The sequence below is a fragment of the Aegilops tauschii genome, chromosome 7 (genome assembly GCF_002575655.3).
Source record: "Aegilops tauschii subsp. strangulata cultivar AL8/78 chromosome 7, Aet v6.0, whole genome shotgun sequence".
Classification (NCBI taxonomy): Eukaryota; Viridiplantae; Streptophyta; class Magnoliopsida; order Poales; family Poaceae; genus Aegilops; species Aegilops tauschii.
Window position 1 is genome coordinate 522919649 of NC_053041.3, and position 27208 is coordinate 522946856.

General features: G+C 44.4%; 4 protein-coding genes across 5 annotated transcripts; 2 read left to right on the forward strand and 2 right to left on the reverse strand.

The window, feature by feature from the left end:
• Positions 1 to 9867: 9867 nt before the first annotated feature.
• On the reverse strand, positions 9868 to 11169 carry LOC141027332 (uncharacterized). Its single transcript, XM_073504334.1, has 2 exons — positions 10698 to 11169; positions 9868 to 10577 (listed from the first exon to the last, which is right to left on the reverse strand). The coding sequence occupies exons 1-2, from the start codon at positions 11167 to 11169 to the stop codon at positions 9868 to 9870; spliced, it is 1182 nt and encodes a 393-aa protein (XP_073360435.1).
• A 1793-nt stretch (positions 11170 to 12962) lies between these two features.
• Positions 12963 to 14091, forward strand: LOC109743315 (uncharacterized). The gene is made up of 3 exons (XM_020302393.3): positions 12963 to 13231; positions 13325 to 13690; positions 13852 to 14091. The coding sequence occupies exons 1-3, from the start codon at positions 13145 to 13147 to the stop codon at positions 13942 to 13944; spliced, it is 546 nt and encodes a 181-aa protein (XP_020157982.1). The 5' UTR covers positions 12963 to 13144; the 3' UTR covers positions 13945 to 14091.
• A 9523-nt stretch (positions 14092 to 23614) lies between these two features.
• On the forward strand, positions 23615 to 25273 carry LOC109743309 (uncharacterized). Its single transcript, XM_020302389.4, has 3 exons — positions 23615 to 24094; positions 24628 to 24690; positions 24980 to 25273. The coding sequence occupies exons 1-3, from the start codon at positions 23704 to 23706 to the stop codon at positions 25081 to 25083; spliced, it is 558 nt and encodes a 185-aa protein (XP_020157978.1). The 5' UTR covers positions 23615 to 23703; the 3' UTR covers positions 25084 to 25273.
• On the reverse strand, positions 24516 to 27116 carry LOC109743307 (uncharacterized). Of its 2 annotated transcripts, none has more exons than XM_020302386.4 (4): positions 26624 to 27116; positions 26069 to 26339; positions 25526 to 25821; positions 24516 to 25061 (listed from the first exon to the last, which is right to left on the reverse strand). In XM_020302386.4, the coding sequence occupies exons 1-4, from the start codon at positions 27114 to 27116 to the stop codon at positions 25039 to 25041; spliced, it is 1083 nt and encodes a 360-aa protein (XP_020157975.2). In that variant the 3' UTR covers positions 24516 to 25038. The 2 variants fall into 2 exon arrangements, with proteins under 2 accessions (XP_020157975.2, XP_020157976.2); XM_020302387.4 differs by having other exon boundaries at positions 25479 to 25821.
• Between the last annotated feature and the right edge of the window lie 92 nt (positions 27117 to 27208).

The window sequence follows — 27208 nt, forward strand, 5'->3', positions numbered from 1 at the left end:
GCCACTGTTGGGGAACGTAGTAATTCAAAAAAATTCCTACGATCACGCAAGATCTATCTAGGAGATGCATAGCAACGAGACGGGAGAGTGTGTCCACGTACCCTCGTAGACCGAAAGCGGAAGCGTTTAGTAACGCGGTTGATGTAGTCGAACGTCTTCATGATCCAACCGATCCAAGTACCGAACGTACGGCACCTCCGTGTTCAGCACACGTTCAACACGATGACGTCCCTCGAGCTCTTGATCCAGTAGAGGGTCGAGGGAGAGTTCCGTCAGCACGATGGCGTGGCGATGGTGATGATGAAGTTACCAGCGCAGGGCTTTGCCTAAGCACTACGATGATATGACCGAGTTGTTAAACTGTGGAGGGGGGCACCGCACACGGCTAAGAGATTGTCTGTTGTGCTTTGGGGTGCCCCTTGACCACGTATATAAAGGAGGGGGGAGGGAGGCCGGCGGCCAAGAGGGGCGCGCCATGGGGGAGTCCTACTTGGACTCCTAGTCCAAGTAGGATTTGCCCCCCCCTTTTCCTTTCTTTCACCGGAGGGAATAGGAAGGAGAGGGAGAGGGAAAGGGAAAGGGAAGGGGGCCCCGCCCCCTCCTCCTTGTCCTATTCGGACTCCCAAGGTGGTGGTGTGCGGCCACCTCCCGTGGGCTTCCCTCTCTCTCCCTTGGTCCCATGTTGGCCCAACAATTCACCGGGGGGTTCCGGTAACCCCTCGGTACTCCGGAAAAATACCCGGATCACTCGGAACCATTCCGATGTCCGAATATAACCTTCCAATATATGAATCTTTACCTCTCTACAATTTCGAGACTCCTCGTCATGTCCGTGATCTCATCCTAGACTCTGAACTACATTCAGTCACCAAATCACATAACTCATATAATAACAAATCGTCATCGAACGTTAAGCGTGCGGACCCTACGGGTTCGAGAACTATGTAGACATGACCGAGACACCTCTCCGGTCAATAAACAATAGAGGAACCTGGATGCTCATATTGGCTCCTACATATTCTACGAAGATCTTTATCGGTCATACCGTAATGACAACACACGTTATTCCCTTTGTCATCAATATGTTACTTGCCCGAGATTCGATCGTCGGTATCCTCATACCTAGTTCAATCTCGTTACCAGCAAGTCTCTTTACTCGTTCCGTAATGCATCATCCCGTAGCTAACTCATTAGTTACATTGCTTGAAAGGATTATAGTGATGTGCATTACCGAGAGGGCCCAGAGATACCTCTCCGATACACGGAATGACAAATCCTAATCTCGATCTATGCCAACTCAACAAACACATTCGGAGACACCTATAGAGCATCTTTATAAACACCTAGTTACGTTGTGACGTTTGATAGCACACAAAGTGTTCCTCTGGTATTCGGGAGTTGCATAATCTCATAGTCAGAGGAATATGTATAAGTCATGAAGAAAGCAATAGCAATAAAACTAAACGATCATTATGCTAAGCTAACGGATGGGTCTTGTCCATCACATCATTCTCTAATGATGTGATCATGTTCATCAAATGACGACACATGTATATGGTTAGGAAACTTAACCATCTTTGATTAACGAGCTAGTCAAGTAGAGGCATACTAGGGACACTCTATTTGTCTATGTATTCACACATGTACTAAGTTTCCAATTAATACAATTCTAGCATGAATAATAAACATTTATCATGATATAAGGAAATATAAATAACAACTTTATTATTGCCTCTAGGGCATATTTCCTTCAGCTCTTTCGTCTTCTCATCGTTGCTTCTAACCATCTTAACATCTTCAACCGAGTTAGGTTTTGGTTTACCTGCAAACTTGGCTAAGATTAATGTTTGGATCTCTGCAATTTTAGCCACTTGTGCTTCCATATTCTTGGATCTTGCTTCAAATATCTGCACATCATTTGTTAGTCCAACAACCTTACTGGTCAATTGGCCAAGTTATCATGATTCTTCAAGATATTCTTGAAGTTTTCATTCTGCTCAGTTTGACAAGCAATAAAACTTTTAAGAGTTTCTTCAAGAGTATTTCTATTGCTGCTATTATCTCCATTAAAATTATCTAATGCTACTCCATTACTAGGATAAGGAAGGCTGGGAGCATAACCATTATTTTTCTAGTTGGGATTATAGCTATTACAATCAATAAAATTCACATCACTAGTTTCTTCACTAATGATGGCATTCACGTTTACCTCTTCTTTACCTTTCACCACTGAGATAAGTTCATCAAGTTTGGCTGTCAACTCCATGCTGATTATTTCAATGGCATTCACCCTCTTGGTGGTGGCTCTCTCAACATGCCATTGGTCATGGTTCTCTTGCATATCATCAAGTAGTTTCTTGACATCATCCGTGGGCTTTCACATGATTATTCCTCCTGCAGCTGTATCAAGCACAGTTTTTGACATGTTATTTAAGTCATTATAAAACATATGAAGGATTAACCATTCCTCCATTCCATGATTGGGATAGTTCCTTATAGCTTCTTCCATTCTATCCCACACAAGTGCTAGTGGCTCACGTTCTTCCTGCTTGAAATCTGTAATCTGAGAACGTAATTGCATAATTTTTGCAGGTGGAAAAACCTTAGATAAAAATTTGCTGCAACAATCAGCCCAAGAAGTAATACTGCCTCTAGGTAGATCTAGAAGCCATACCTTTGCTTTTCCTCTCAAAGATAAAGGAAATAGATGCAACTTTAAAGCGTCAGGGTCATAATCTCTAATGTGTGTCATGTTGCACAATTCAGTAAAATTCTACAAGTGCATACCGACATCTTCAGAAGCAGAGCCTCCAAATTGGTTTGGTCGAACCATGGAACTAAGTTCAGTTTGATCTCATACTCAGTGGTTGCAACCTTAGGTTGTGCTATTGGTTCATGCATGAAGTTATTGCTGGGAGTAGCAAAACTCCCTAGATTACAAGCCATAGTAATCTTTTTAGTTTTTTCAACTGACAAGACTAACAACAAAAATAAAACTTAAACTAAAAATAGAAAGGTAAAAACAAAAACTGAAACTTAACTTTAACAAAAACTCTAAATACAAATACTAGGAACACTAAACTCCTCCTCGGCAACGGCACCAGAAAAAGGGCTTGATACCTCCTTTTATTGATCCGGCATTGGAATAGAAAGTGTATCAAGCACCTATTCACCAGAGGTGGCCCTAGGTTATTGAACCCACAAGAGAAAGATTCCCTTGAAGCGATGGTCTCTAGCAAGCTTATGTTAAAGTGTCAATTCCAGCTTTTGACCGGATCAAGCAAGCAAATAGTGATTCAAACACTTATAATAAAAAGAGGTACAACTATGAGGTCTTAATCCTTACAACCATGTATTTGTGTTGGGACCAAATATGATCTTAATTTGTGCGCTAGAAGTCACCCATCGATATGTGCTTGTTATGGATCGAAGTGGGGGATGTGCCCAAATAACATCTTGACCAGCACGCGTCCTACATCAAGAATCAGTTGTCCTACCGCAGACCCTATCGTCACTCAGGGTTGCCTCGATAACTAATATAATGAAATCAGACAAGATCTTTGAGCGTTTAATGACTACACTTCATGAATTCCCAAAGATAGGATCTGTGTTACCCTATTGAACCTTACTATCACCGGTGTTCGGTATAACACTTCATGGTCTCCTTGCTCCTAGCCTCACTAGTGCTCGATCTCCATGATCTTGGGTACCTGCAGGCATGAAGATCGCGGACAAGACAACAAACATCTACGGAACAATTTTATTTCACACATACGGGATGTTAATTCAAAGCCCTTCCATTGATCCCCACAACAAATACATAGGGTTGCAAGGCCTATGCCTCAACCCATACCTTACCAAACTACTCACACATGGAGATCAGACCGCGGTAAGAAAACATTGAAGAACACATCTTGAAGATAGATTGATTGCAAATATGTCTTATAATGGATGCCTGCTGTGATGCACGATTACAAGTATGAACTAGACGAGGAAGCACTATGGTGGTGATGGTGGCTATGGAGATGGAAATGGCAGCGGGTAGGGTTTGTGGATGAAGAATAAGATGATGTTCTGGCTTCTGTCGACGCTCTCCTGTTGACATTTCGATGGGGTCCCCTTTGTAAAAGGTGTCCAGATAGATGATCTGCCTCGGTTTCCATGCCATATGGAAGCTCATATGGGCCATCTATTTTGTGTTGTCTTCGCAGAAATACCTCCTATTGGTTCATTCTTTCTCCATTTTTCTTCCTTTTCATTTCCACACATGATTTCTTCCCTTTCTGGCTCATTTCTTGTGGAAACACATCAAAGAGAGGATTTGTGGAATCTGCATTCATTAGTCATTAGTGGCAATATCGGAGCAGATATCTCTTTTTTAAATGAAATATCTCGGTTTAAACAGAGGTGAATGAGTGTAAAAATATCACTCATTACTCACAAACCAATCCAATGCGCAAAGAAAGAAGTGCCAAAGCATTTGGATGAAGCCACACACAAAGGATGACGACAAAACTAATTTGTGAACGTAAGAGAGATATTGAACAAGATCTCAAGATCGACGCAGAGCAAAAAGGGTCAACCTTTTGGTTGAGAGTTCACTGCTAATTCCATGAACGCAAGAAGTTCCCGCCGTACATGTTTGAGAGCAAGCGTGGTTGGGTGTACATCTCGATGCATCGGGGGCTCATACAACAAGGGTGCAACAAGTTTTGTGTAGCCTTGAGAGCATCGATGGTTGTCCCTTGAGTGGCCTCGGCATCAAAGACATGGTATACAATTCCTCCATGTTCATTCCCGTTTCTGTTGTTTGATGCTTGCATGTTGATTGCGCATATAAATATACATTCGTGTCCTCAATTGTAGGAATTCCAAGCTTTGGAAGCATTCAAGGCCCAACACGGAAACAAGTCGTTCACCCTCACCCATTGTTGGATGCTCATAAAAGACGATGAGAAGTTCAAGGAGCAATATGCCGCCCTCAAGAAGAATGGAGGGTCGCAAGCCGCCGAGGACCATGGTGAGGTAGAGAAGCGGTCATGGGGAAAGACCAACTACAAGAAGGAGAAGAAGCGTGATGCAGCAACATTTGCCTTGCAAAACTTTGCAAGGCATGATGACCCAAAAGGAAACAAGAGAGGAGATGTGTCGCCAAGATAAAGCAGAGAAATTGAAGGCCTACATCGAGATACAAAGGATGAAGCTCAAGATGGAGGTGGAAATGCAAGCGAAGAAGTTCGAGATGGAGGCAGAAATACACACGAAGAAGCTAGAAATGGAGGTGGACATGCAAGCGGAGAAGCTCGAGATAGAGGCGACTAAAGCCAAGACCAAAGCAAAAGAAGTGGTGCTCGCTTGCATGATGAAGGAGGTGGAGATCATGACGGTGGACTTGAGCATGGTGTCCCCGAGAAGGAGGCCTTGGTTCCATAAGATGCAAAAAGAGATGCTCAAGCTTGATGATTGGTCTATGGCGGAGAGCACCATCTTTTTGTATGCCGGCAAGTGTGCCGGCAGGACCACGGACGAGATGTATGGTGTGATTGAACTACTGCCTTTTTTGTGTGCTGGCAACTGTGCCGGTGATACATCTCCAACGTATCTATAATTTTTGATTGTTCCATGCTATTATATTATCTATTTTGGATGTTTTATATGCATTAATATGCTATTTTATATGATTTTTGGGACTAACCTATTAACCTAGAGCCTAGTGCCAGTTCCTGTTTTTCTCCTTGTTTTAGAGTTTTGCAGAAAAGGAATACTAAACGGAATGAAACTTCCATGATGACTTTTCTTGGACCAGAAGACATCCAGAGGGCTTGGAGTGCATGTCAGGAAAGCCACGAGGCGGCCACAAGGTCCGGAGGCGCGCCTAGGGGGTAGGGTGCGCCCCCACCCTTGTGGGCCCCTCGTGACTCCACCGACCTATTTCTTCCGCCTATATATTCTCAAATATCCCAAAACCTTCCATGAGAGCCACGAAACCACTTTTCCACCGCCGCAACCTTCTGTACCCGTGAGATCCCATCTAGGGGCTTTTTTCGGCGTCCCGCCGGAGGGGGATTCGATCATGGAGGGCTTCTACATCAACACCATTGCCTCTCCGATGAAGCGTAAGTAGTTTACCACAAACCTACGGGTCCATAGCTAGTAGCTAGATGGCTTATTCTCTCTCTTTGATTCTCAATACCATGTTCTCCTCGATGTTCTTGGAGATCTATTCGATGTAATACTCTTTTGCGGTGTGTTTGCCGAGATCCGATGAATTGTGGATTTATGATCAGCTTATCTATGAATATTATTTGAATCTCCTCTGAATTCTTATATGCATGATTTGATATCTTTGCAAGTCTCTTCGAACTATCGATTTGGTTTGGCCAATTGATTGTTTTTTCTTGCAATGGGAGAAGTGCTTAGCTTTGGGTTCAATCTTGCGGTGCTCGATCCTAGTGACAGAAGGGGAACCGACACGTATTGTATTGTTTCCATCGAGGATAATAAGATGGGGTTTTCATCATATTGCTTGAGTTTATCCTGCTACATCATGTCATCTTACTTAATGCGTTACTCTGTTCTTATGAACTCAATACTCTAGATGCAGGCAGGAGTCGGTCGATGTGTGAAGTAATAGTAGTAGATGAGTAGATGCAGGCAGGAGTCGGTCTACTTAACACAGACGTGATGCCTATATTCATGATCATTGCCTTAGATATCGTCATAACTTTGCGCTTTTCTATCAATTGCTTGGCAGTAATTTGTTCACCCATCGTAATATTTTCTATCTTGAGAGAAGCCTCTAGTGAAACCTATGGCCCCGGGGTCTACTTTCCATCATATAATTTTCCGATCTGCAATTTTAGTTTCCTATTTACTTTCTTTGCAATCTTTTACTTTCCGTTCCCTAAACCAAAAATACCAAAAATATTACTTTACTGTTTATCCATCTATATCAGATCTCACTTTGCAAATAACCGTGAAGGGATTGACAACCCCTTTATCGCGTTGGGTGCAAGTTGGTGTTTGTTTGTGCAGGTATTCGGTGGCTTGTGCGTTGTCTCCTACTAGATTGATACCTTGGTTCTCAAAACTAAGGGAAATACTTACTCTACTTTGCTGCATCACTCTTTCCTTTTCAAGGTAAAAAAAACCAACTTAAGCTCAAGAGGTAGCAGCCGGCTGTTGGCATGTGTGCCGACAATGAACAGTGTGTTGTTTTTTGGAGGCTGGCATGTATGTCGGCCGCTGGCATGGCCGCCGTCATGAGCTGTGGCCGCTGGCCTTTTTTAATGCAAATTTGCTTCGTATGCTAACAAAAAATGCGTCGGCCGGTTGGCTGCACCGGTCAGACACAGGTGGACAGCGAGCGCCCAGCCGACCCAAACAAACAAACCGCGCATCCGTTTGCGTCGGCGCGTTGGAGTTGCTCTAATTACCCCACCCCAATGAGCTAAGTGCATGTAGAAAGTAATGAGACCATGTGTTGAATGTTAGGCTAGTCATGGTGGGGAGTATCATATACTAGTATCATGCATTTGATACTAGTGTATGATACTAACTTCATAGTGCATAGTATCATAGAGTACTATCATAGATAATCTTATTTATGACCATGCATGACACAAAGTAGCACATCATTAATTATGATACGGTATCTACCTATGTTAGGCTGGTCGTAATGGTGAGTACCATATACTAGTATCATGCATATGATACTAGTGTATGATACTATGTTTGTAATGCATAGTATCTTAGGTTGCCTTATTAATTGCCATGTACTCCCTCCTTTCCGGTTTATAGGGCTCAACTCAAAAATCTCACCAACCAAGGTACATGGTGAGTGGTGGAATATTTTTTGTAGTTTGCAAAAAGCACCTAATTAATGCTCTTGTTTTCCTCAAAAAATTATGTTTATCAATGCATTAATTGCAATGCATGCATGCATAAAGTACATTTTTTTAGAGTACGCCAAAGGCGTACCATACCTTTATAGAAGAAGAGAGCAAGCGTTATTTACAAGAGTTACAGGAAAGAAAAAGAGCTTCCGAAGGGAAGCGCACACCCTAGGGCACCCAACTAGCTAGCCTATGCCAACACTCTCACAAAACGAGCCATAACCTCCTCCACCCAAGCCCGCCAGTCTCCATTCTTTTAGCTCCGCGATGATGGCAAGGGCCAGCTCAGATGCGGTCTTCTGCTGGTTGATCCGGTGAAAAACTCTGGCATTGCGTTGCTTCCAAAGAGCCCATGTGGTCGCGATGATGACCGTGTCAAAGCCGCGCTTAAATATTTTTCTGAAGTTAGTCCTCGTGGCCAGCCACCAGTCAAGAAGAGTATCCTCCGGTCTAGGGACACTACCTGTGAAGCTCAAAGTCTCAAAAATGTAGTGCCACACTTCCCTAGCGTAAACGCACTGAGTGAGAATGTGCTCCGCATTGTCCTCGTCTTGAAGACACGTGAAGCAGGCGGACGGAGCATCCTGGAGTCCATGTCTGAATCTCCTGTCAGAAGTCCAAATCCGGTGCTGAATTGCCAACCAAACGAAGAGTTTGCACTTCAGGAGAGCCCAACTTCTCCAAATGCAAGTGGCATAGGGTGCCCTTTCAGTGCCTTGGGAAAGACGATTGTAGGTGGACTTTGCAGTATAGGATCCGGATAGGTCAGCCGGCCATGAGAAAGTATCGTCCCTAGTGGGGTCGCGATTGATCATACTGATCGCGAGGTTAAGATGTAAAAGCTGCATGTGGCCAACAAAGTTAACCTCTCCACTGATATCATGCAGCCATCGCCCCTCCAAAAGCCCATCCTCGACCGTGCGGCGATTGATCGTACGCGTGTCCACTAGAGCGTGGATGAGCGGCGCGATGTCCTTGACCGCAAAGCCATGGATCCATCGATCTCTCCAGAACAAGACCTTACTGCCCTTCCCCACAATGATGTGCACCATGCTGTCAAAAACCTCCCGAGCCTCTCTATCGACCGCCATGGGCAAGCCTTGCCAAGGCCTGTCAGGATCCGTTCTTCTGAGCCACTCCCATCGAACTCTCAAGGCCAACCCTTGCAATTGAAGATTAAGAACGCCCAAACCACCTTGCCAAGTCGGTTTGCAAACCGAGTTCCATGCCATGAGGCATTGACCGCCATTCACTTTCTCCTTGCCAGCCTAGAAAAATGAGCGCATCCATTGGTCGATCTCTTCAAAAACCCAAGCTGGAGCCTCCGCGATCATGAAGTGATGTATGGTTTTGGCCGCGATGACCGACTTAACGAGCACCAAACGTCCTGGGCGATGAATAAGCCCTCTTTGCCAGGTCGGGCCGAAGCTCTTGGCTTGGTCGATCATGGGCTGCCAATCGGCCCTCGAAAGCTGTCGGATGGCAAGTTGGAGACCAAGGTATTTGCACGGAAAGTTGCCCAAACGACAATGCAAGATGGACTGCACCCGGTCTCGGTCGCTGATATCCCCATGGATCAAGATGGCCATCGACTTATGATAGTTGATTTTAAGCCCATAGGCCTCCCCAAACACATGTAACACCGATCTGACAAATGTGAGGTCCAGCTCCTTTGGTTTAACAAATAAGACCACGTCGTCTGCGTAGATCGACACCGACTGATGAGCTTCGATGCCCGGAAAATTTCCTATAACACCTAAGTTGGCAGCCTTGATCACGATGCGTGACAACACATCCATGGCAATGACGAATAGCAGGGGAGAGATAGGATCCCCCTGCCTGAGGCCCTTGACATGAGTGAAGCTTCTGCCGGGAACTCCATTGACAATCACTTTGGTGGTGGCGGTCCGTAGGAGAATAGAGATCCAACCGCACCACTTTTGGCCGAATCCTTTGCTCCTCATCACATCCGTCAGGAACGACCAATTGAGCGAATCAAAAGCCTAGTGATGTCAAGCTTCAAAAAAGCGATGTCCGCCTTGCGAGCGTGTAACTTCCTGGCCACTTGCCTAACAAGGAGGAAATTGTCATGTAGATGCCTCCCACAGATGAAAGCTGACTGGTTGGTCGTGACGATTTCTTTCATTCTTCTGCGCGCTCTCATCGCGAGTAACTTGGCGAAAATCTTAGCCACACTGTGCGGGAGGCTAATGGGCCGAAAATCTCCAACCTCCTCCGCGTCCGGCTTCTTCGGTATAAGGACAATGTGGGCTCGGTTAAGCTTACCGAAACCACGGCCATCTCCAACATAGAGCTTAAGAAACACCGCCATGATCTCATGCTTGATGATGGGCCACACCTTCTGATAAAAGGCCGCGGTAAACCCATCCGGCCCTGGTGCCCGCTCCGGGTGCATCTCCTTGATTGCGCTCCAAACTTCCTCTTCTGTGAATATAGTGTCCAACTCCGAGAGATCAAGCTGAGCCATATCCAGGAAACTAAGATCGACGTCGACGTCGCGAGCTAAAGCCTGCCCCAACAACTGTTCGTAGGCATCCGAGAAGATCTCCTCATTTCTCTCTTGCTGCGAGACCAACTCTCCGTTGTGCCTGATGTGAGGGATGAAGTTTTTGGTTCTCCTTCCATTAGCCACCGCTTGGAAGAGCTTGGTGTTGGCATCCCCTTCACGAATCCATCTCAAGCGAGAGCGTTGTCTCTCAATGGTTCGCTGGAGAGAGGCCAAACCCAAAAGCGTGTGCTTAAGTGTTCTTCTCAACCACCTCTCTCTCCATTCAAGCTAACGGGACTCCATCGCTCTGTCCAGTCTGAGGATGACATAGTTGGCGATCGCCATCTGAATTTTTATGTTGCCAATCTTGCGTTGGCCCCAGGCTTGCAGGGCTGAGGCGGTGTTCCTAAGCAACGCATTGAGCCTCTTGAAAGGGTCAGCAATGTCATCCTCACACACCCAGGCGTCTTTCACAGCTTGCTCAAAACCCTCCAAACGAGTCCAGTAGATCTCAAACCGAAACCTACGCTTTGGGCAGAATGGGGCAGAGGTAGACAAATGAAGTGGTGCATGATCCGAGATATTGGAGGAGAGAGCTTGAAGCAGCACATCCGGAAAGTTGAGCTCCCAATCCACCGAGACCAGGACCTGGTCGATCTTAGTCATCACCAACTGATCTCTTTCATTAGACCAAGTGAAACGCCTACCATGCATGTATAACTCCTTAAGCTCGTTGTTATCCACGAACGCCTTGAACTTCCGCATAAAGTACATGCATTGGTCAATTTTCTCAACCAAATTGAGCCTTATAAAATGGAAAAACTAAAATTTTGAGATAAGCCCTATAAACCGGACAGGAGGGAGTATGACACAAAGTAGTACAACATTTAATATGATACGGTATCATGATATGATACCACATCATCTCTTTCCTCATTTAATTGTGTGCCACATCATTTAAAAAGTCTAGTTGGTATGCGTGATACCACTTATGATACTCCCATTACGACCAGCCTTACTCTAACCTTCTCTCCATTCCTTTTTCTGCCACATCAGCGTGTTTGCTATTCCCGAGTGCATGATACCGGCTAAGACGCCACCACTATGGCCAGCCTTATTGGTCGTGATTACCGTGTGACGCGAGAGAAGCTTTTTTTTCTACTTTAAAGTGCACTGAGAAGATAGAAATACACTTTTTTTGGACAAATTTTAATTGCCAAAGTACACTTATTCACGGACAAAGGAAATATGAGGCATGCATCACAATAAATGAGATCCCTATGATACAAAATATGCTATGCATTGTACAGGTAGTATTGTACACTAGGATGCATCACTGTAACTAGCCATAGCCACAGGTAAAAACATTAAATTAGAAAAAGAAAGAAATAGAGAAAGTGAAAAAAAGTACCCCCTCGTATATTAGGCTCCTCGTTTTTTGAGGCAAAATTTGACCATGCATTTGTGTAACAAAATTTAAGTTATAGGTAAGCAAAAATAATACAATTGAAACTTCTTCCAAAAATAAATTCACCAGTATATGTAAGCAAAAATAATACAATTGAAACTTCTTTCAAATACAAATTCAACAATACATGTAAGCAAAAATACCACATATATTTCAAAATTTGAAGACTAATAAACTCAGACCAAGGAAGTAACTAATAAGAGTAGCTGTTGTTCCACTACTACTTATTTTTGCTCTTCAATCATCCAATCACTGATAACTCGGTTTGTCTCTAGACCAAATCAACCAAGAGTGCGCTGCAATGATTCGTTTCATTGTAAGTGGATTAGCAGCTATGTATACTCGGACGCATCATGAGGCCATGATAGAGCGCCTTTCGCGTGTTCGCTTCTTGTTAGGACGATGTGCAATGCACGCTTCCTAACGGATAACGCTGTCGATCCAAAAGGATCGATCATGCGCGATGACAGACGAGCAGTACGTAGCAGCATCGCATGCCGCCACCGCCACCGCTGCGGGGCTCTCTCGGGCGCATTGCGTTGCAAGGACACCAAGAAGCGGTTAATAAAAACGCGAAACCCCAGCCGGCGGTGCCCGTGGAGCATGGACCCCGCCCACCGTCGTTGGTGACCGGGACAGCGGCGGCGAGGAGAGTTGACGACGGTGGTGGTGCGCGTGCCAGCCATTCATGTCACAATTATCGGGCCCAGAAAGCGCCTCGAACTCCACGCGCGCTCGTCGGAATCATCCCGCCCGGATTCGAAACACCGAGCAAAAAGCCGCGACCAAAAGGTAAAACCCCACTGCGCTGCCTTCCCACGCTTGGCTGCAGCCGCTGCTGCACACTCCCAGTCCCTGTTCCACCACCTTCTGTTCGTCCGTGTCACCGGGTGCGTGCGACGGTCAGCTACAGATTAATCGCGAATCTAGGCGCCGATTAACATAACCTTTCCTCCCATCATCACGCTGAAAAGGCCCTCGAAAGCCAGGCGTCCGTGCTTTAGTAATTTGTTCGTTTGTTACAGGCTTTACTTGCTTACCAGTTTGGGCTTTGGGCTTTATGCTTTCTACCCTTGCCTGCACTGCACTGCAGGCCAGTGCGCCTGGCACCACCATCACCATGTGCGGCGCGGCGCGGTGCGGTGCCTCCTCGCTCCGTATTTACTCCCACCACTCGCTGTCGCTCCACGGCTACTTGTTCGAGCTCCAGGGACCAGACGGTAGCACAAGCACAAGCAGCGAGGAGCAGGACAAGCGCTGTGGAAGGAAGAGATGGGAGCTTCCAGCGTGCAATGCTCCTCCTCCGTGCTCGCGTTGCTGCTCTGCTCCTTGCTCATGCATCCGTCGCAAGCATACAAGGTACGTGCGGTGCGTGTGTACTGAATTATCGATGTCTTCACGTCACGTACGTGGGTATAACGTTGCGTTTACTTGCGGCGATGCGGTGCTCAGCTGCATGAGGAGAAGGTGCCGCTGAGCTTCATCGTGCCGGACCCCTCGCCGGTGCTGTCGCCGCTCTCCGCGCCGCCGCCGGTGACCGGCGCCGACGACGACGACGGGATGAGGCCGAGGCTGCCGACGGAGCGGTGGAAGCGGGGCCGGGGCGAGGAGAGGCGGGCCCGTGGCGGCGCGCACGCGCCGGCGCCTGCGCCGTGGTCGGCGGGCCCGGCGCGCGCGCCAGCCCCATCCTACGCGCCGGCGCCGGACTCCGGAAGCGGGGCGCCGGTCATCGAGAGCAGCCCCGCCGTGCCGGTTCCACGCGGCGTCAGGGACACGGCCACCATCCTGCCCATGCCCGCGCCCGGCGTCAAGCGGCAGGTGCGTACTGCCGCCGGTTCCACCACCCGCGTCCTCTCCTTTACTTAACTCCCTTTTGCTTCTTTCCATGCTCCGTCAATCTCCATTGATTTGCTTTCACATTTCACTCACCACTTCGATTTTCCTGTTCTCTCTTTGACATTTTGGTCCATCTTTTGCAGGACGTGGGCGGAGCTGCTTTGGCTCGACCCGGTATGGCGCCGCTGGTGGTAGGGCTCGTCATGATGGCGTCTTTAGGAGCTTTATTATGCTAGAAGTTTTTTTCTTTTTGATCTGTAGTGGTGGTAGTAGCCGTAGCCAGTGTCGCAGAGCCGATGCCGATGAAGCTTTTCATTTTTCTCCTCCTTTCTCGCTGTCTTTCAGTGCTAATCCTTTGTAAACAAAGCTCGTCTTCCTTTGTTTTGGCCGCCTTCTTTGCCTTCCTTTCTGCTCCTAGGCTAAAAGTCGCTGCTTTCTTCCGTGGATGGCACACCATATGCCATGCGCACGATAAAGCGCTGCGTGGTATTCGTGGCAGAAAGGGGAAAGTAAAGATAAAAAAGCTGCGTGGTGGTATGGGTATATAGTATACCGATGCATATTCTTAAGCCAGCCCAGGGTGTGAAGAGCACGACGGAAATCTTATTCTGGCTGACGTTCCAAGAGGATGGCAAAGAACCTTTTTTACGGCAGTTTTAGTTTTGAGACGATCTCTTTTCTGACAGAAACTATCATGTCGCTCTAATGTCATCTCTCACAAATAAAACTGCTAGCGAAATGGTTCGCAAATGTCACCCCTCCCAGCAAACGTTCGCCAGCTAAAGGGGTCCATAGAAAAAGAAATAGGACCGTAAACCCAACTCAAACTGTGTGGATAGTAAATATTTTGGTGTTCACCAAAATTATTGAAATTTAACTAATCACATTGACATCTCATAGAAAGTGAAACCGCCATGGCCTATTATGGTCTCTGAGACGACACATTCCTACCACTACCGCTAGTGGGACATCTCACGTTCTACCTCCTCGTCCTTGTTTTCCTCACGCTCTACGCCATCCTAAGACTACCTCTATAGTGGGGAGTAACATATGTGTGGTAACATGCAACATTTTATTTATTAGACTATAGACTCATCTTGCCTTGATATGTGTGATGTTACTCATACTAGTAGTAACTAGCTATGTTACCACATGCCTCTCTTTCTTCATTTATTGTTTGCCACATCATCTATTTTATCTAGATATATGTGATGTTACTACCTATGGTACTCCCATTGTGGGTAGTCTAACACCCTCATGGCAAGCCATTGAAGGGTACGACTAGCTCGCCTTGCAGCTCGGCAGATGGCGTATTGTACGTGACACTCATTTTCATGGCGTTTGGGACCACCAAGAACTGGTTGTGTGTGCCACCGTTCAGGACCAACCAACTTGACAACTGTGGTGACCCTGAGGCCTCCTCCCTAGATCATTAAGGGGGTGTTTGGTTCAGAAGTCCTGGGACTTTTTATAGTCCCTGTAAAAAAAGTCCCTCCCGTTTGGTTTCTAGGGATTTTTTTTAGTCTCTGGGACTAAAAAGTCCTTGAACCAAACACCCCCTAAGCACTAGGGAGCCAACAACTGGCACTTGTGCGTGGCTATGTGAGTCGTGGACCATTCGCAAGTGACGGCTCGATCATCTCGGCGGGAGCTCCCATGGCGCTACCTTCTGCGTTGGAAAGTAGCGATGGCGCTCACATGCGCCCAAGCAGGGCGCGGGCCATCAACACGATTTGCCCACTAGTCCTTGCTGGTCGTCCGCTAGTTAGTTTTTTTTTTTTTTTTGCTTTTTTGTGTTGTTGATCTAGTAGAAAAACCTAGCCAATTTTTTAAATATTTATGAAATAAAAAAAGGTTTAAGGATTTTATAGAAAAAACTCATCCATTAGAGGAAAAGTACATCGATTTTCGAAAAAAGTTCATCAATTTTGAAAAAAAAATCACAAATTTCAAAAGAGTTCATCAATTTTTAAAAGAAAAACGATTAAAAACATCCGGCTGATTTTTCACTCGCGTAAACCGCGTCGCTCGCCAGCCACGTGTCCCTCTGTGGACCGACATATCGGCTCTCTCTCTCGTCCCACCTTATCTCTTCACAGCCGCACGACCACGGGCGCTCTCTTTCCTATATCTCATTCTCCTCCACCGCTAGAAGCATCCGCTAGCGCCGCCGCAATCCGCCGTAGCCTACGGCTCTTGCGCGGTCATAATCCGTTGTCGCGTCACAGCACTCCCATAGCCGACGGCGCTGCACCGCAGTATCCCCCGCGCTGCATTGTATCTTCCGTCGTCGGAGTCGCAACTTTCTGCCATGGCCACCGCACTGCGTCGCAGCACCCGTCGCCGGCAACGCAGCATCCGCCATGGCCCTCGGCGCTGCATCGCAGCTTTCGCTGTTGTCGCCTCGTGCTGCGTCGCAAACTTCCACCATGGCCGCCCTGCTACGTCGTCGAGCAACGCTGCATCGCAGCATCCACCATGGCCGCCAACGCTGCATCTCAATTTCCGCCGTCGTCGCTGCCTGCTGCGTTGCAGCTTCTGCCATTGGCCCCAGCGCTGCATCTCAGTTTCCACCGTCGTCGCTGCCTGCCGCGCTGCAACTTCCGCCATGGCCGCCATGCTGCATCACAGCACTCGTCGCCGTCGATGGAGCTTCGCCGGGGGAGCCGGTGTTGCGATGAAGCTCCGTTGAGGCCGTCTAGTGCTTCAATGGAGCTTCGCCGGAGGGCCAACAGTGCTGCAATGGAGCTTCGCCGGTAGCCGTCGGGGCTGGGATGAAGCATCATCGAAGCGGCATGTGTTTCAATGGAATATCGCCGGCGGCGGCAAGTGCTGCGGTGAAGCGCCACCCCACCGATGTTGTCGTTGCAGTGAAGCGTCGCGGCGGCTACCTGGGCTCCGATGCAGCCGGCGGCTACTGGTGCTGCGAGGTCGAAGCAAGAGAGGGGCCTGTTGTACGATGTGAGGAAGAGATCGTGCGTGCGTTGACCATGCAGACCAGCTGAGAGAAAGGATCCGACGAGTGTGATGGGGCTGATCGAACGGTCAGGGAGGCGGCTTAAATCTTCCTGGCATCAGCCGGTTGATTTGTAGCACTGGCCTTTTTAAAAAGGGTCATTGATTTGGAAAAAAATTAATTTTGGGAAAAAGAGTTCAGAAAATTTTAAAAAATATATAAATTCGAAAAAAGCTAACATAAATTAAAAAGGTTCATCAATTTTGAAAAAGAGTTCACGGTTTTTTTAAGTTAATAAATTTGAATTTTTTGCACATTTAAGAAAATAAAAAAAAGAAAGAGAAAACACAAACAAGAAATAACTGCGTTTCTCAGCGTTGCATATAAAAGAAAAAAAGTAAACTAGCACAACAATTCCGGTGACCAACTTGGTTAGTGCAATTCATACTGACCGAAAGGTGTGCGATTCTTATCATGTCACGCGCATGTTTCTTGGGTTTAAAATAGAGAAAACAAATTAAGTGCCACAACGGAGGGAGTGTGCGCCAAGTTGCAGAATGCACTATAACGGGCATCTGAAGCGCCTGAAGCGCCAAATAGGAAATGCCCGTCTCGCGCTGCTCGGTTGCCACCTCGTTGATTACTCTCTTTTTTATGTATACTCGTCGGCTGCTTGCTGTAAAAAAAATTGTTGGCTCTGGAAGGAAAAGACACCAGTTCTCTAAACAAAGCCCGAGAGTTTAAACATTGTGTAGAATAGACGCATGATTTTCTGAAGAGAAAAAGGGCATTTGAAGAAGTTCGCGATTTTGAAAGCACTTCACGAATTCTAAAAAGTTTGCGAATTTGGAAAAATTGACGGATTTGAGAAAAAATGTGCTACCTTCAAAAGTTCAGGAATTCCAAAAAAATCATAATTTGATACAAAATTGCAAATTTGAAGAAAGACCAAAAACTTGAGAGCGGATCATGAATTTGACAAAAATTTCATGAATATGTAAAAAATATTTGCACATTTGGAAAAGGTTCACGAACTAAGAAAAAAAATCATGAATTTGAAAAAAACATGAATCAGAAAACGAAAAAGAAAAGAAAAGGGGAAAATGTAAAAACCCCAAAGATGACCCATCCTTCAAAAATAAGAGAAGAAATCACCCTAGAAAAGCGGGAAAACCTTCTTGAAGGTTCCCGAAACTGGTTGGGGGAGACTAAATCGGGTTGTCCGCTTAAACGAACTACACGAGCGAGCGGTGTGCGTCCCGTACCGTTTGTACTTATATAAGCGCCAAATAGGTTCTGGCGGTGACCCCGTGGAGACACGGGCTCCCCTATATCTCGCCTTGAGCGACTCGAACTACCGACTCGCTGAATGGGCGAGCGAGATGGGCCGGCCCATGCACGCGGGAGGCCACAACATGTTTTTCTATTTTTATTTTTAATGTTTTTTTTGCTTTATTTTTGTACCTTTGTTTATTCTCTGAAATATTCTAAATACATTTATTGCAAAAAACAGTAAAATGTTGAACAAGTATTTGAAAATGTTGAACGAGTATTTGAATTTTTTTAACAAGTATTTGAAAATGTTGAATAAGTACTAAAATATATTGAACAAGTCTTTGGAAAATGTTGAACAAGAGCTTGGACAATGTTGAACGTGTATACAAAAAATATTGATCTCTTATTAGATAATGATAAACTTTTATCATATATATATATATATATATATATATATATATATATATATATATATATGTGTGTGTGTGTGTGTGTGTGTGTGTGTGTGTGTGTGTGTGTGTGTGTGTTAATCAAACATTTGAAAAAATATTGAACAAGTATTTAAAAAATGATAATCAAGCATTTAGGAAATGTTAAATGTATATAGAAAAAATGCTGACCGTGTATTAAAAAAATTTAATCTTTTTGTCTGAAAACTATGAATCAAGTATTTAAAATGTATAAAAAAATATTGGCCATGAATTAAAAATACGTTACAAATGTGTAGGAAAATTGTTGGCATTTATTAAAAGATGTGCAGAAACAAAAATAAATCAAAGGAAAAAGAAAATGAATAATAAAACCAAAGAAACAAATGCAGAAGAGAATGAAAAAACTGATAAAAACAATGGAAGAAACAAAAGAAAAACGAAAATAAAAAACAAAAGAATGGAGAATGTATAACAAAACCAAACAAAAAATAAAAGAAAAGGATAAAAAACCCAGAGAAATCCGAATAAAAATGAAGAAAGAAGAAAGAAAAGAAAAAAAACAGTAAAAACAAGGAAAGAAACAAAGAAAATCCATTTTCGAAAACCAGTAAAACTGGTATAAGAAAACAGAGAAAAAAGGGGAAGGGGGGGAGGTGGAAAACCAGAGCTTGTCACCTCAAGCAGGACGAGCCATGCAATTCAGTAATCCGACTCTAGCACAGTGGTTAGCTGCTTTGCGAATTACTCCCTCTGTTCCTTTATATAAGGTGTATTTGTTTTGTGATAAAATTTCATAATGTAAGGTGCATTTCTTGTAATCCCTCATAATTCCATTGTTAGCCCTTTAGATAAAGGAAAGTATATCTCCCCTGATTGCATGCATCTCTTCTTGTAAAGAGAAAAAGGAAAGTATCTCTCTCCTGATTGCGTGCATCTCTTACTTTCCTAGCATAAATGATTTAGTTGCTGCTAATCAATGATTTGAATAAGGTTAATTTCATCCTAACATATGTATAATCATGTGCCTTGGTCACCGTACCGATAATAATACACCTTACATAAAGGAATGGAGGGAGTATGTTTAACTCGGCTCCCATGGGCCGGCCCGTCACTGCACACTCTCAACGAGAGAGTAGCTACTGTCTCGCTTAATGCGAGACATAGCAGGGGAGCTCTTATTGCGGCACACAGTCGGGGCTTCGCATAGGGGACCGCCCGACTGGGCCAGCCCATCGCGGCGTGCCATACTGTAGCATGTAGCGGGGCGTGTGGATACTGTAGTGGGTAGCGGGCGAATAGTTCGCAAAAAATTATACGCGATGGAGTGGCTTCGAACCGTAGACCTCCTGCTACGCTTGATAGTCCATTGCCACTTGACCTAACATCAGTTACTAACTAAAACTGCAGCGCAAACCTTTAAGAAGGAACGCCAACAACAGATCCGATTTTTAAATAAAGTTTAAATGCAACCTCTGCAAACGTGCATATTATTTTGAAACGCGATTTGCTCAAACATAGTAAATAGTATTTCAGGAAAAGGAACTCAAACAGTTTTCTAAAACATAAAATATTTTTTGGAAAATCTTGATTATTCTTGAAAACATCAACATTTTTTAATCATTGATAAATTTTAAGAAACGGGAACATATTTTCAAACCATTGAACGAAGTTTGCAAAACAGGAATATTTTTTAAAACTTTGAACAAATTCAAAAGTATGAACATATTTATGATCTACGAAAAAATTTGAAATCTGGTATTTTTGAAATTCCGAGAAAAATTGGAAAAAGTTAACATTTTTTGAAAACGGGAACATTTTAAACTGCCGAACAAAATATTAAAAGGCGAACAATTTTTGAATACACAAACATTTTTTTATACTCTGAAACAAATTTTGAAAATGGGGACATTTTACAAAAATCCTGAATTTTTTTTAAAAACACGAACAATTTTGAAAACACAAACAGTTTTTGAAAACGAGAACATTTTAAACTCCCGAACAAAATATAAAAATGCGAACAATTATTGAAAACATGAAGAAAAAAATTAAGCTCCAGAACAAATTTGGAAAATGGGAACATTTTATGAAACTCTTGAGTTTTTTCAAAAACACAAACAATTTAGAAAACGCAAACATTTATTGAAAATGGGAACAATTTACCCAAAGAAAATAATAAACGTGAACAAAATTAGAAAGCACGAACATTTTTTTTAAACTCCGGAACAAATTTGGAAAATGGGAACATTTTATGAAACTCTTCAATTTTGTTAGAAAACACGAACAATTTTGAAAACACAAACATTTATTGACAACGGGAACATTTTAAACTCCCGAAAAAAATAAAAAATGCGAACAAAATTTGGAAAGACGAACATGTTTTTAAACTCTGGAACAAATTTGAAAATGGGAACATTTTCAGAAACTCTTGATTTTTTTTTAAACATGGACTATGTTGAAAACCCAAACATTTATTGAAAACGGGAACAAATTTTGAAAGGGGAACATTTTTTGAAACTCCTAAAAAAATGAAAACATGAACAATTTTTGGAATTTGTGAACAGTTTTTGGAATTTAGAATGACTGAAACATTTTTTTTAAATCCCAAACTATATTTTAAAAGCCATCATTTTCTGAAAACAAAAACATGTTTTCAAATTTTCGAACATTTTTTTGTAAACACGAACATTTTTTTGAAAACCCTGAACATATTTTCAAATTTGCGAACAATTTTGAATTCTATACATTTTTAAAATTTCCGAATTTTTGAAGAAAGAAACATAAAAAGGAAAGAAATGAAAAAATAAGAAAGAAACAGGAAAGGTAAAACCAAAACGAAAATAAAAAAAGAGACAGAAGAGAAAATAAACGAAAAAGAAAAAACCTATAAGAAAACCAGCCAGAAAAACAACAGGAAAAAAACCGATTCGGGGAACCTTCTAGAAACCGGGAGAAACAACCCGCCCGTACTTTTACGCTAACGGCTAACGGGCTGGCCCAGATTGCGTCGCTCGCGCCTGAACCCTGTGCGTTTCCTCGACAGTTTGCCGCAACGTGCGTCACATAGGATATTCCACATAGCAGCTCTCGCGTGGAGACAGTAGCACATCTCGCTCCAAACAGCCGCGAGATTGGGCTGGGCCAACACGGACCACAGGCCTTCGGCATTCTTTTTTTCGTATGTTCATTTCACATTTTTGCTTTCGTTTCTTGCTTTAATTTTTACTTTTGCTTATATTTCCAAATATTCTAAATATATCTATTATAAAAGTCACTTTACATATAAATTTGAAACATGCTAATCGCACATTAGAAAAATGTTTATAATGTAACGAAATTTGTACAGTGTGTATAAGAGAAGGTAGACATCAAAATGTATATATAGCAAGAATGTTAATTATGTATTTGAAAAATATTAAACATGTATATAAAAATATTCCTGATGTATACGAAAAATGTACAATGTGATGGAAAATTGACATAAAAATATAGTGTTTTAAAAATATTAATTATGTATGTAAAAAGTATTCATGGTGTATACAAAAAATGTACAATGTGTATGAAAAAAAGTAGACATAAAAATATAAATTCTTAAAATATTAATCAAGTACTTGAAATGTTAAACATGTACATCATGTTAAATCATATATTTGAAAAATCTAGATCCATCACAGGCCCATGGCTTGGCAACCGCGTTCGACATGCTAGGCGCCTCCAACGCACATCTCTTTGCCAACACGACGCTTTATCAACATAGGGCGCCGCCTGAAAACATTGGGCGTCGAGGGGCAACCTGCTCACAAAGGTATTGGAGGTGCTCGTCGCCATCTTCCGGAAGAGAAACACCGAGTTCACACATGACAACCCGGACTTCTACAAGTTAGTACAAAGTTGAGACACTTATTTTGGGACGGAGGGAGTATATTACTTGTCGCTTAAACGGATGTATTTAGCACTGAAATACATTTATAAATGTCTGTTTGAGTGACAAGTAATATAAACCGAGAAATTGGATCTTTTGCCCTACTTTACTTCTTCATTTGATAATTTGCCCCCCCCCCCCCCCCCCCGAGAGGCTGCCAGGTGGGGCCGGGGCCATTGGTCATTGAAACGACCCTAGGGCAAATCATCAACCCCCTTGTAAAGTGGGGCAAATCATCCAATTCCCATAAATCGAGAATGATTGACAAAGTTCGCTAATCTCTGCCGGAATTGGTGCTATGATTGGCGTTCGGCTAGACCAAATAAGATCCAACTCCTCAGTCTGTTTCTAATAAATCAGAATAATACATTGGAACAAGCAAATTTTGAATAGGATGACTAAGTCTGAAAAAGAACTGTAGAATCATGATCAAGTCTAAAAAAGAGCATCGGATGGTCAGTACTCAGATATGAATAGCCACATCATGAAATAAACTCACAATAGCTTACCACTGGAACAAGCAAACATTGTCCTACATCTGGAAAATAACTTGATTTTACTTAAGTTGCACTACAATAGATGCCTTTCAGCCCCAACCTGCCTATTACTAGTAGTGTCGAAAACGCTCTTATCTTATGAGACGGAGGGAGTACTTTTGTACTAAGTCTGTAAAGAAATATAAAAACATCTTAAATTAGTTTACAGAGGGAGTAGTGTGTAGAACTTCCTAATTGTTCTCAATTCTGTATGTAATATCGTTGTGCTTATTGCTCAGCTCTGCACAGCATATTCAGATGATTTACAGTAAACACACTGTGATAATGCATGATAGTAATATTCTTGTCGGTCATTCTAAGCCCACAGGCCTATAACCTATAAACGAACCCAGCAATGAAGACAAGATAGTGACTCATGATCAGTCCACTTGTAGAAATCAAGTTCATCCTCATTCCTGAACTCTAACCTACAAAATTATCAAGTTTTTCGCTACGCTTTACAATCATGGGTTCAACAGTTCCGTCCAGGTAGCACATACCTAATACCTTTCACCCCCTTATCTATATCTGTTGAAAATTATATATAGCACTATATTAGTTCGGTACTGATGCCAAAAAGCGGGTTTGTGGTTTTGTTATAATGCTCAAAACCACAAGGCTCCTGTCGTGCCCACCGTCTCTCGCGAACTGGATCATCCATGCCGTGCCATTTGCACAGCGTGGAAGATTCCAGCCCAGGTACGTACACGTCGCCAGCCAGGCACCAACCACCCTGCAGGCACACATGCTAGACTAGGCTTAGATCCATGCAGCAGCGGAACTGCTGAATAATATAGTACCCTACCGTACCACCTTGCTCGCTCGCACTCACTGTCTCACACTTCCACTCTCGCAGCAGCTAGCCTCGCCCTCGCAAGATGTGGAGCGGTGTGGGCTCGCGCCTTCTGCCACAGGCGGTGGCCATCGCCATCGCCGTGGCCGTCGCCTGCTGCATGGCCGCCTCGCCGTCGTCGGCGCAGGGGACGACGACGCCCGCGGATGCCACCGGCGCGGTGCCGTCGTGCGCGTCGAAGCTCGTGACGTGCGCGGGCTACCTGAACACCACCGACACGCCGCCGGAGTCGTGCTGCGACCCGCTCAAGGAGGCGGCGGCCACGCAGGCGGCGTGCATGTGCGCCATCCTCATGAACAAGGCCGCGCTGCAGGCGTTCGGTGTGGCGCCGGAGCAGGGGGTGCTCCTCGCCAAGCGCTGCGGCGTCACCACCGACGCGTCCACCTGCGCCAAGTACACCGCCGGCGCCGGCGCCGGTAAGCTCGCCCGCTCGCTGAGCTCTCGTCAATCATCATCATTGCCGACAGGATCGATTGATGCATAGTTTAGCCTTTAGCGCCTAGCGCGGCACGCACGTACGTCAAAGCTGATCTGAAACTTAATTATTTGTTTGTCAGAAACAGTAGTACTTGGATCAGATCAAGGTGGATTGTCCCTTAGTCGAAAATTTGTCCTTTCATGCACCTGATCTGAGCTAGCCATCTCTCTCTCTCTCTCTTAAAACATCTTTACCATCAATCTGTACTTTGTAGTGGTACTTTACTTAACAACATGAAAAAAAGTAATCTGCCGGTTGCCGACGAGCTGAGGGTAGAGAAATGGGTGCCAAAACTTGGATCTCCATCAAACCAGAACCATAATTATTGTATCTTCTGCTGAAAGTTTTCACACGCAAGATCTCTTCAACGATGATCTGATTTGATCACAACCGATAAGATTAATCATGCCATAATTAGATTGATTTGTACAACAGCGTGCTGAGCACTGCTGATTTTCACTCTCTTTGCAGATGCTGCAACTGCAGGTAGCACAGCCGCTTCTTCAGCATCCACGGGAACTGCTGCTTCTACAGGTAATTTGAGTTCAGACAACAATCTTAGTGCTGTCTAGGATGATCAGAAGTAGAGAACCTTACAAATTTCTAGTCTCGCTAGAATAACTTTAAAAATTACTGCCTTAAAACACTGGGAAATAATCTACACATGAAACCAACATAATGACTGGCAGAGATGTTCTTTCAATTGGTAGCCCGAACCTCTCTTCTGAAACCATCTCAAATTTAACTGACTTTATTCTTTTTTTTAGAGGAAACTTAACTGAATTTCAGCTGCTAATAAACTCAGTCATCTGTTCTACTGCAGTTGCCAAGCCAACAGCAAGCGGAGGCACCACGCATCCCCTGGGCTTGATCGCCGGGTCTTCATTTGTAGGCTTCAGTTTCATCTGGTGGATGATCATGGCGTAATAAGAAATACCGATGAGTATGAACTGTTATGCAAAAAATGTATCATCTCAATAAACATAACCATCATGTTGTCATTTTGTTCAGCAGATTTTTCTGCCTGTGGCTCTGTACATGGTCTACAGATCCCATTTCTGTATGCCTATCTAGGTTACAACTGTGGTTAAATGAGAAAGAAGAATATTGTTTAGAAGGCAGAGATGGAACAATGAACACCAAAACTGAGCATCTCTACTTCGAAAACACATCATAATTGCAAACACATAACTAATGCAAAGCACCAAGTAGAAGTCTAGGACCAACAACCAATGAGAGAAAGGACCTTCTATTTACTTCAAAAGAGACATGTTTTGATACAACAGTTTCAACAGATCACAAATTAGTGGCAAAGGGTGAACCTTTTGTCCACGTTCCGATTAATCATCAGCCATCACTCCCTACTTACGGCTTTTATGTTCACGATGGTGATGTTTGGACCTCCTGTTCTCCTCCTTTCTCTCGCGGTTGCTGCTATTGTTCTTTTCTTCTTTAATGTGCTTGTGCTTCGAGGTGGATGGCTCCTCGTCTGAGGACTTAGATCTCAAAAATAGTGGCTTCTCTGGGCCATAAACTTGGCGCTTCCGTTCTTCTTTCACTCGTGCATCCGGACTTATTGAATTGTCTTGCCCACCGGATGGAGGCTTGAGGTATGGGCCAGGCTCATCCATTCTAGAACCAATGGCTCCTCGTCCGCGCTTCACCCTAACAAAAGAATTGTGTGTTAGCTGTTAAGTGAAAACTGGAGCAGATAGATGGCCTATGCATAGCAGATACAAATGTATAGGCTAACAACATTTCTTATTAAAACGAGAACATTTTAAGAATATGATCTGGTGATTAGTCACATGTAAAGTACATGTAACATCATAGAAAGACCACATCTTCAATTAATGTCGTATTTTTTTACTATCTAATTTCATCCATTGTGTTGATGGATACCGTAACTGACCTTGATCGAAGAAACTCTTCGATTTCATCATCGCCTAGCCCATCCTCCCAGTCCGAATAAGAACTGCTATGTGAATCCCTCGACGAAAATGATGCGCCATACGGTCTGTCTCGCTGGGTCTTAGAGACAGGGCTCTGGTCTCTTGAGTCGTTCTTCCGTTTGTGGGATCTCGAGTCAATTCGACCATTGGTTCTGGTTTTCATCTTTGATTCCAGCTCCAGTTCCTTCTCCCTGGCACGCCACATCTCATTAACCTCCACAACTCGATTTGCTGCAGACAAACAGAGAAAAAAACATTTCAATAAGAAAGCACGTATTTCCACACAATTGCAAGTTCCAAACTGGATTTCTATCGGCAAGTTCTCAACAAAGTAGCATCTTCTTTCAAATGAAAGTTTTTGGATATGAGCACTAGCAAAAAAATTACTAAGACATGTCATTTTGCAATATAACTGCTTTTAGTTAGTAAATCATATTAGCTGGGCACTGAGCATAACCAACAGATACCAGCTTATCATATTAGCATCGAACAAAAGCAAGGAGAAGCCAACCGACCTTGCTGAACGCCAAGAACGGTGGCGGCAAGGAACCGCGAGTTGGGGCGGTGCCTCACATTAGGTTTCTGCAGATAGGCGTGCACCCCTTCCTTCTCCGCCTGCATCCGCAGCCTCCGGGCCTCCTCGAGGAGCAACGCCGCAAGGCGATTCTCCGTCCCCAAATCCATCGCCCAGCCGCAAAGGCAAACGCTGTCTGCAGAGGAGGAGAGCCTCGGTGCCCGTGCGGGCCTCGGCGACAGCGTCCGTGCACGCGTCGCCCGGCGGCGACGGACGGCGAGAAGCCCAGCCGCCGGGAGGATTTTGGACGCGTCTAGAAATTCCGGTGGCAATTGGGGAGAAGAGACCACGATTGCTTCCTTCTGTTTTGTGATCGATTCCACCGATTCCTGCTGGGCTTCCGCTTCCGTGTCCAACTCCTGCTGGGCCGTCATAATTGCTGTTTTCTTATATGGGCCTCGACTGGCCCATGTAACCGAGCCCACGCCTAGCATTTCCTAAGCCCGAGCGCCATGCTTCCGTTCCGGCAACGCAACCCACCGGAGGATCTCAATTCTCATCTGGAGGAGAAAGAAACTCGTGCGCC

What these genes read in the sequence shown, in the direction of transcription:
- LOC141027332 (XM_073504334.1), bottom strand. Translation starts at nt 11,169, where the DNA reads ATGCGGAAGTTCAAGGCGTTCGTGGATAACAACGAGCTTAAGGAGTTA. An exon ending in GGACAGAGCGATGGAGTCCC is followed by an intron (nt 10,578 to 10,697) that starts GTTAGCTTGAAT and finishes GGATTCGTGAAG; the next exon opens with GGGATGCCAACACCAAGCTC.
- LOC109743307 (XM_020302386.4), bottom strand. Translation starts at nt 27,116, where the DNA reads ATGCTAGGCGTGGGCTCGGTTACATGGGCCAGTCGAGGCCCATATAAG. An exon ending in CGTTCTTGGCGTTCAGCAAG is followed by an intron (nt 26,340 to 26,623) that starts GTCGGTTGGCTT and finishes GTTTGTCTGCAG; the next exon opens with CAAATCGAGTTGTGGAGGTT. An exon ending in CCATCGTGAACATAAAAGCC is followed by an intron (nt 25,062 to 25,525) that starts GTAAGTAGGGAG and finishes ATCATCCACCAG; the next exon opens with ATGAAACTGAAGCCTACAAA.
- LOC109743309 (XM_020302389.4), top strand. Translation starts at nt 23,704, where the DNA reads ATGTGGAGCGGTGTGGGCTCGCGCCTTCTGCCACAGGCGGTGGCCATC. An exon ending in CACCGCCGGCGCCGGCGCCG is followed by an intron (nt 24,095 to 24,627) that starts GTAAGCTCGCCC and finishes CTCTCTTTGCAG; the next exon opens with ATGCTGCAACTGCAGGTAGC. An exon ending in GGGAACTGCTGCTTCTACAG is followed by an intron (nt 24,691 to 24,979) that starts GTAATTTGAGTT and finishes GTTCTACTGCAG; the next exon opens with TTGCCAAGCCAACAGCAAGC.
- LOC109743315 (XM_020302393.3), top strand. Translation starts at nt 13,145, where the DNA reads ATGGGAGCTTCCAGCGTGCAATGCTCCTCCTCCGTGCTCGCGTTGCTG. An exon ending in ATCCGTCGCAAGCATACAAG is followed by an intron (nt 13,232 to 13,324) that starts GTACGTGCGGTG and finishes TGCGGTGCTCAG; the next exon opens with CTGCATGAGGAGAAGGTGCC. An exon ending in CGCCCGGCGTCAAGCGGCAG is followed by an intron (nt 13,691 to 13,851) that starts GTGCGTACTGCC and finishes CATCTTTTGCAG; the next exon opens with GACGTGGGCGGAGCTGCTTT.